We start from the raw sequence: 9,158 nt of genomic DNA on the forward strand, positions 1-9,158 counted from the left end.
CTCTAGTATGTTATGATGGGCTTTGTGATTATCTCAGGGACTTTGGAGTGTCAGGGCAAACATAGGTGGAGTCTGAGACATAAGAATATGGAACAATACAGATGGAAAGTCTCAGTGGTTTCCACAACAAAAAATGATTTGGCTTAGCTCAATGAGAATAGATGATTCCCTCCAAACCGTCAGGCCTATACACAATACTCTTAAGGCCAGACCTTAAGCCTTCCTCTGGATGAAGATGATAGAGTGGTAAAGGTAAAAGTGAATGGCTGGGTAAACTCACCACAGAATCTGAGAACAGAAAGGAGAGGCTTATATTCAAAGGCTCTTCATTTTTAGAAATCAGTAAACCCAAGAATCCAGACTTCCAGCCAACTGCTTCATCACACCTCAACCACTTCTCTACTCAAAATCGGTAGAGTTGGGGGAGAGACTTCTTCCAAGTGTTACTTGACAAAGTGAGTCCTGATTGTGACCTTGAATAAATCATATACACTCTCTGGGCCTGCTGTTTCTTCATTTAAAAAAAACAAGGGGGGACTGAAATTCAATGATCCCTAAAATTCTCCCAGCCTTTAATTCTGTGATTGTTTCTGATAGGAGACTAAATGAAGAGACTAACAAATAATTTAAGTTTTGGGACTTAAAGGACTCTTTATTGTGCTCATGTGAACATAAACTATTCCAAATGTTAGCTGAAAAATCTATAAGGATTCATGGAATCTGAATTTATTCTTATGCTCTACAATGGAACTATAAGGTCGATGCCTGGACTAGTTAACTACATGCCTATAAAATGTTCACATTTTGATCCAATGGAAATAAAATATATCCTTTTTGATACTTTCCTTCTTTTGTTAAAAAGGCTTTTGGGACTTGTTGTTCAGCTGTTTGTCCAACTCTTTGTGACCCATCTGCAATTTTCTTGGCAAAGATACAGGAGCAGGTTGCCATTTCCCTTGAGGCAACCAGGGTTACATGACTTGCCCAAGGTCACACAGACATTAAGTATTTTAAAGCTAGATCTGAATTCGGGTATTCTTAACTCTAGAATCAGAATTCTCCACTCCACCATCTAGCTGCTCAATTTTAGAGCATTTATCACCAATTTTAAAAAGCATTTTGCTCTACATGGTACTGGTGGTTGATTGATTAGTTGCTCTCTTTCATTCTCAAAGAGGACCAAAATAACATCATTACAATGACTGAAATTTTCTGGGTTATATGGCAAGAGATCAGGATGTTTCCACTGTCTATCTCTATAAAGGAAAAGAAAATAGGTTGTCCTGTGATGATCTCAGAGCAAGGGATCTCTCAGTCACTGCTGGCAAGATTCTTGCCAGTCTTCTTTCACCTTGAAGGTCATCTACCTGAGAACCAGTGAGACTTCAAAAAAGGGTTAAGGAACAGTTAATGAGATGTTTGCTGCCCAACAAGTCCAGGAGAAATCCCAGAATAAACAATGCGCATTAATCTGAGCAAGACCCCTGATACTGATTTTGAAGGCTTGAGGAAAACCAAAGGCATGCTCGAATAAGTTCTGAATAATGGACGATGCTCTCATGCTTTCCCAATCTTTAATGAAGTGAAACAACACAAACCACAAGCTCTTACCCTCAAAGAGCTTACATTTTATAATGGGAGATATGAATAAAACAAGCATGTTGCAAATTGGGAGAGATCTGAGTAAAATTCTAAAGGAAGCCAGTGATGCTGGGAAGCAGGATTTAGAAGGCAATACATGCCTGGAACAAGGCAAAAGACTGGGCAAAGGCATGGTGACAAGCAACAAAATATTTTTTTTTAAGTGCTGAGGAAGAAGAGCTTCTTCCTTAGTAGCTTTAAATAAAATAGTAACCAGACCCTACTGGAGAGTATACCCTCACATAGGAGGTCAAGACTGGGGAAAATGCCCTACATCTAAATATTTGAAGTGACAGTTTTTGAAGTAACAGAGACCTAAAAACAAAGTTGATTTCCATGAAATGAGAAAATGATTGGTCAAGAGGAGTTGGAGAGAAATTTAGGTCTCAATAAAATGTATTTTAAAAAAATAACATCTCACACAAAAATGAAAGGCTTCCTCACGTGGAAAGCAAAAGCAAAAAATCCCTTTCAACAAAAAAAGATGATGTTAGTCAATGCCAAGGATCCCCAATGATTTGCTTTTTTCCCCAGAATTTGAACATTAAATTTCCATATAATTGGTTCTTTTGCAAACCTGTATATTTTATTTTTTCCTTTTAAAAAATTCTGAGAAGAGCTTATAAAACTTCAACAGATGGTCTGCCATAGGGATTCGACAAAAAAAAAAACACATACAACCCTGTTCCGTATCTTAAAACTCATAACATTATACTTATATGCTAAAGCCCTCAGACAGCACCAATTTTCCTTTATTTTCCCAAGGAGGAGAGACTTGCCCACAGTCCTACAACTTCAACTAATAAGATTGCAAATTCTACAACTTCAATTAATAGGTTGCAGGCCAACATATAGCAACTAGAAGCAAAGCAAAAGCTATATGCAAATAAGGTGGCAGCTGGCACATGATAGAACACCTAGAAAAAGCCAACACAATTCAATAAGTCTATTACCCTATATCAAGTAATGTATGCCATCAAAGAGTCAGTATTCTGTTTAAGAAAGCAGAGCCATTTGTAATATATTTCTTTGAGATAGAATGCCATAATAAACTTATTACCTGAAATAACTTAAAGAACAGGAGTGAATATAGGAAATAAAATATAGAAAACCTAACTTGCTTCTGGCTAACTAATAAACACTATCCATTTTGGTGCATTTCTACACATGCACAAAGGCAGTAGAGCTGCTACAAGTGATCAGGACTAGTCTTAAAACTCTAAGAGGAGGTTCAGAAAGTATACAAATGAAGTTAATTTAAGGCAGATTTCAAATCTGACTATAGACTGCCTTGGCAACTGTTGAGTGAAGCTATACCAGCTGAGGAAAATGTACATGTACACAAGGAAGGATAAGGATAAGTCATTAATCAAATGGAGAGACAGCTCCGCATTTAAAAATAATCCAAAGGAAGCATTATTTTATTTTTTTATTCTCCTGTTTTCTTCTTTATGTTAATTGTTCCTTTTTAAATGAACTCCTTTCCAAGACATTTCAGACAATCACCTGTAGGTAGAACATTCTGAACACAGCTGAGACAAAGAATGCTTTCCTACTCCTGTGCCAGCTTTTCCTGAAGACATCTAATTAACATCCCATCCTTACTCACCAGAAAGGCAGTATGTATCTCCACTCTACAAAAGGAAACAGAAGCAGAATAGAGAAGTGCCTTATTCAAATGCATAGTAAAATCAACTGTGAAAACTGCCTCCCCACAACATTCCTTTACTATATCTAGTGTAACAGATTACTAAGGTTTAAGGGATGTTGATGGCAGAATCTGCAGTATGTCTATGTTGGTTCCCCAAGGTTTTATCTAAATAAATCCCTAGTTGTGACTAAATTTGTATTATCTAAGGTTAGACAATCTTAAATCGCAAATGGCATTCCTATAATGTAAAATGTTTACCCTTTTGGAAAAAGGGAAAATATTTGATCTACTCTATAATGCAATATCAACCAAATTATAAAGTCAAATTTTTAATCACATTATCTTAAAGAAACAAATACAGTTCAACATAACATGTAAATGTAAATGTTTCATACTGCTCAGTCATTAACATCCTCCACACTCATTTTTTACTTCATTCTTTCACGATGTGAAAATTCACAAATTTAATTCGTGTCCAACACTTATATATTTGTTGTTTTAACTATTGTAAGATTTAATAACAATCCTTTCAAAATGAAGCTGTGAGATTCACTTTACAGAGACATTCCAAGGAAACCACTGATAATTGAAGATGAAGACATTGAACTCATTGAACTTCCTACAATTTGTTATGCTTTTGTGTAGGATAACCAAGTTACAAGTAGAATATATATTGTAATAGTTCTAATTAACAGACATATGACTGTAGTCTTCCCTATACAAGATAGCACAAAGTGAGCCACTTCTTAAACAAAAATTAAACCTAAGCGTGCCTAAGTACTAAGTAGGAAGAATTTGCCCATGGCTTGCTAACAGGATATTAGGATTTAGAGAAGAAACCTTAGATAATCTAGGATCTTCATCTTATAATGCGAATAAACTGATTAAATGATTTATCCAAAGTCATACTCAGTAAGCAGAACAGTGAAAAATGACCCATAATTTTATTAAGAATCATACTGATTACTAGATTTGAGTTAGGACACTTTGACAAACTGGGGTACAAAAGAAAGCACCACAAATTTAGTCCTCAAAGTGACCTTAAAGTCATTTTACAGATGAAGAAACTAAGGCCCAGAAAAGTTAGATGACTTATCCAGGACCACACAATCTAAGAACACAGGAGATAAGATTTGAGCCTAAGTCAATTTTTACTCCAAATCCAGTGAGTGATCTGTTTATCCTACCACATGGTTACATGGTGGTCCCACTGGAAACCATGCCGTAAGTGAAAGGGTGGGGCATGGGGGATGATTAGCTAAAGGAATGGTCCTCACATGCCTGAAGTTATTAGACTTGGACCCAGGGAGCAAAAGTAGAACCAGCAGTGTGCAGGACTGAATATAGCAATGAATATATTCAGCTGAATATAGCAATAAAAGGTCCCAACTAAAAACTCTGGAAAATAAAATGCCTTGATAGTAATCCTCCTTTCACTCACCAGAAATCAAGTGGAGGAAAGAAGCTGTAAAGGAATTCAAACTTCCTTAGAATCTAAAAAAAGTAATACTAAAAAACTAAATCAAGTTTTATCCACAGCTTAGAAGTCAAAATACAAACTAGAGACAAAGCAAAGTTAAATTTACTTATTAATTGAAATAGTAACATGAAGACTACTAGGGATTTACAAAATCTTGTCTAACCACCCATAATAGCGGCCTCTTTTAAATATACAAGATGAATCCATTTACTTCTTTGTTCAAACTAAAAAAAAAAAAAGTACCAATACTTTATTCAAAGCTCTTCCCTACATACTATAGGAAAGTTAAAAGTGGCTTTGATAGATTAAAAAAGGAGAACTTCCACTTAAGTGAAAAAAAAATAATCCCTGGGGCAATAATTTTCTGCAAAAAAGCAGGCCCAAGAGAACTACTTCAAATCCTACCCCTAGATCACTAGTTTATAAAGAATTAAATATACCTACAAATGTTTCCAATGTCCAAGAAAGGTGAAAAGGTAAATAAAAACTTAGAAAGTGGGGTTTGCTAGGGGTTAAGCAGAAAGTCTTATTGGTTTAAGTCTACACTATTAAGGGTTTCAAAAAGTCTTTTTTCTTTTAAATGTTTTCTAGCCTGTTTTTGAAGTTAGAGAATACATGACACCACCAATCTAAATATATTTCCTTGCAATTTGTCTCCTTAACAAAGAATGGATCCAAAGAATGATCCCTTTTAGTACCACAACTACCTACCACGGAAACCTTTGAATATTGACTTACTCAAACCCGTGGTAGGATGTTTGATTTAACCTTCAGGGAGAACAGGCAGGAAGTGGTGTTAGTCTGCTTCCTATCTGCAGTCAAAAATTGCCCTGTTTCCCAGCAGGAGTTAGTTCTATTTTATCTCTAACCTGAAGAAGAAACAGCCAAAAATAAATAAACAAATGAAAGAATAAGTAGGCATTTGAATTTCAACGAAGAAATTCAAATACATTGGCAGGGACATTGCAGAGAAGGAGAATAGGGAGAGTAAGGAGAAAACGGGGAGGAGCACCAGATCTAAGTCTTCAGATGGGCAGATGGAAGAACTAGGTTCATCCCATTCATCCCAAGTATAGAGAAGGAAAATTTTATTTGCTTAGCAACCAAGAGCCTTGGGATCCATCCATTTTGTTAGGAGACACACATCTCCTCAATTAAGACCGTCTCTCTCCCCTCTACTTCTCAGAATAGCAGTTTTATTGAACCTGGGACAAATACAAATAACAAAAACAAAATCTATACATTTAGGAACACACTGATCCAAAGGTCAAACCTCACCCTTTTATGGTTGCTCTCCCCCCCTTACCCATTTTGGATGTGCTGGGTACAGCACAATGTGCCTGACAAGAAGTAGCCTTAATTTTAAAAAAAGAAAAAAAAAAAAAAAGGCTTAAACAGGTAACTGTCACTTATTTGTAAGAATCTATTTTGCCCATTCCGACCTTGAACGGGATTTTTTAAATTCCTAGAACTAAAAAGGGGCTTGGAAGCAAGTTCCCCCTTCCCCAAGAGGAGCTTATTTAAGCATATCAATGAGTAATTTCCTTTTCTTCAAAAGAGAGGAATAGAGTGAGAATTTATGTGAGATAAGAATGATTAAATGTGGGAGGATCAGCAGCATTACCTAGCACTTAGCACAGCCTGAGCACATGATAGGTGCTTAATTAATGTTCAACAACGGACTAAGCCTTCCTTTTCGTGGACTTAAATGACGCCATGTGTTCCAGAGGCACAATCTCGCTCCCTTCCCAAATAAACGTTTAAAATACGGAATTGGGGGGCTTTTTGGCACAGACTTTCCGAGTTTCTAGAATGGAGTCCTCTACCCAGGGCCGTCTTTCTCCCGTCTCCAAACCCCAACCCAGCCACGAAATGTGTCCTGGGGCCAAACTTTCTTTCGTGGAACCGAGGAATGTGCTGAACCGTTTCCAATTCCCGGGCTCAACGAGGCAGCAGACAAACGACCAAGGTGAGGAGAAATCCTCCAGGTTCCAGCCCCTCCTCCCCAGAAAAGGGCAGTTTTAACCTGGGAGGGGGAGGGGGGAAAGGAGCTCGCGGGAGGGGGAGGGGGAGGAGGGAGGCGGGGCTCCGGGAAGGAGAAGAAAAGGGAGGTGATGGGCTCGTCCGCGGGGGCCTGGAGATTGGGGGGGGGGGGGGGCCCTGAAAAGAGGGAGAGAGGGTGGGGGGAGGGAGAGAGAGAGAGAGAGAGAGGGGAGGGAGGGCGCGGTATGAGCGACCGGTTCCCGGGGGCCGCTCCATGGGCCCTTTTCAAAATGAAAACGCTCCTCCTTGGGGAGAGACAAGGACGGATTCGCCGCCGTTTGGGCGGCCCAAGGTCCGAGCCCGGGCTAGGCCTAGCCCTTAACTGGGCCGTCCGTCCACAAAGATGGACGGAGGCCCAAGACCAGAGCCAGCGCCTCGGGGCCCCAATGAGGTCTAGCGGCCCGGCCCCTGCCTGGACAGAGGGGGAGTTAATTAAAGGGCGGCCCAATGTCCGCGCGCCCCTGGCCCGGCCACGCTGCCCGCAGAGCTCGGGAAACCGCACGGTCCCGGCGGGGCCTTTGTGCGGCCGCCGCCCCGCCTCGGGCCCCGGGGGAGCCGCCACCGCCCCCCCATCCGCCATCTTCCCCGGGGCACGCGGCGGGGCGGGGCGGGGGCCCGGAGCTGGCCGAATGGCCGGGCAGCCCAGGAGGCGATGGAGGAGGGGCGGGAGGAGGGAGCCGGGCATCGGCTCCCGCCGCCGCCACCCCCCTCCCCCGCCCGGGGACTCGCCCTCCCCCGGCCGCCATTTTACAACCAGCTCCCTCCTCCGCCGCGGGGCCCCAGCTCCTGACCACGCGCGGCCTCTAAGGGGGGGCGGCGGCGGCATGGAGCCGCGAGGACTCAAAGCCCCCTCACCCCCAGGACCGACCGCGCGCCCCGAGCCCGCCTTCCCCGGGCCAGGCTGCGAGACGCCGCCGCCGCCGCCGCCATTTTGTCTCCTGATCCTGGCCTCTGTGGGCGGCGGCGGCGGCAGCGGCGGCGGCGACGGGGCCGGGAATCCCGGCTGGCCGCTTCTCCCCAGCTCACCGTCGTATCGCTCGGCCTGCTCGGCCAGTTTCGCCTGGTACACCAGATCCTCCCGATCGTCCATAGCGGCGGCGGCTCCGGCAGGGTCTGCGCGACGGATGGCAGCGGATGGCGGCTCCGACTCTCTTGTCAGCCTCTCGCTCGGCGTCCGGGCAGCAAAGATGGCGGCGCCTCGATCCGGGAACTTCCGCCTGCGCACGCGGACAACTGCTCAGCTCTATGGCAACCGCTCCCTGGCAACTGGCGCGGGGGGGCGGGGTCGGAACCCAAGCGGATGGAAGGGGCGGGGCCGGGCTCCAGCGGCTCCCGGGCCGGCAGGGCGGCGGCCCCGATGTCCGCTACCTAGGGGACTGGGGACAGGGCAGATGGATGGCCACAGTCGGTCTCCTTCTTGGCGTAACTGACTCATGGGCATATTGACAGAGGGAGGGATGGATGATGGCCTTCAACTTGATCCCTGGGCAAGCTGCTCGAGGCTCCGCCCTCTCCCCTCCCCCTCTCCGCCGGGGGGTGGGGTGGGGTGGGGTGGGGGTGGGGGTGGGGGTGGGGGGGCGAGGTCCGCAGGGGCCCTAGAGAAGCTCCCGACCCGGGCTAAGAGGCGCGAGACTGGGACCCACGTGGTCCGAGGTTCGAATCCCGATCCTGGCCATCTGAGGGAAAGGAGGAAGGGTTTGAATCCTAACTCCTAGAGACTGAGGACCTAACTCCAAGACTGAGGGGGAGGGTATGGATGCGGACTAACACCCCTGACCCTCTTGCACCAGGCATCCTGGCTCAGGGGTCGGGGAGATTGACCGCGTCTGCCCTGGGGCACCGTGGGTGTATGTGCGCATGTGCATTTATGTGTCTATATACCTGTGTACTCTATGCTCTGGGGTATGGATTCCGCATATCCTGGTCCCACGGGCACCCCTCCCCTGACCAGTCTAGAACCTTCTCAAAGGGGGAAGCCGCTCAAGTGGGACAAGCTTGTCCATATCAGCCTCAGCTCGTCCTTGTGTAAGAGGAGGGGACTGGACAAGGTGGCTGCCAGGAGCCTGGATGCCTAAGGAAATGTGGGTGTTCAACCTGGAAAGAGAAGGCTCAGAGAGAGATGGTCCTTTGTTTTTTCAGCTCTTCATGGTTCTTTTTGTGTTTTTTCCCATCCCACCTCCCTAAGAAAGAAAACCATAACCTTTAACTGGCACATTCACGCAAAACTGGATCCCCATATTGGCCACATTCACGCCCCCGTCTCCTGCACTGTGGATACATGGCCTGGAACGGCGAGGGCTGCCATTCACCCCTCGGCCCGGAATCCGTGGGTCACTTTGCTGA

The 9,158-nt window shown here is 44.7% G+C and overlaps 1 protein-coding gene across 1 annotated transcript in view; it reads right to left on the reverse strand.

Moving 5' to 3' along the window:
* Positions 1 to 8,648, reverse strand: part of YWHAE (tyrosine 3-monooxygenase/tryptophan 5-monooxygenase activation protein epsilon) — a 33,171-nt gene extending 24,523 nt beyond the window's left edge. The window contains exon 1 of the mRNA XM_074263830.1: positions 7,842 to 8,648. Coding sequence (XP_074119931.1) covers positions 7,842 to 7,905 — 64 coding nt within the window. The 5' untranslated portion in view covers positions 7,906 to 8,648. The remainder of the gene's footprint in view (positions 1 to 7,841) is intronic.
* Positions 8,649 to 9,158: the final 510 nt, after the last annotated feature.

This window comes from Sminthopsis crassicaudata, chromosome 4, assembly GCF_048593235.1.
Source record: "Sminthopsis crassicaudata isolate SCR6 chromosome 4, ASM4859323v1, whole genome shotgun sequence".
In the NCBI taxonomy this organism is placed as follows: Eukaryota; Metazoa; Chordata; class Mammalia; order Dasyuromorphia; family Dasyuridae; genus Sminthopsis; species Sminthopsis crassicaudata.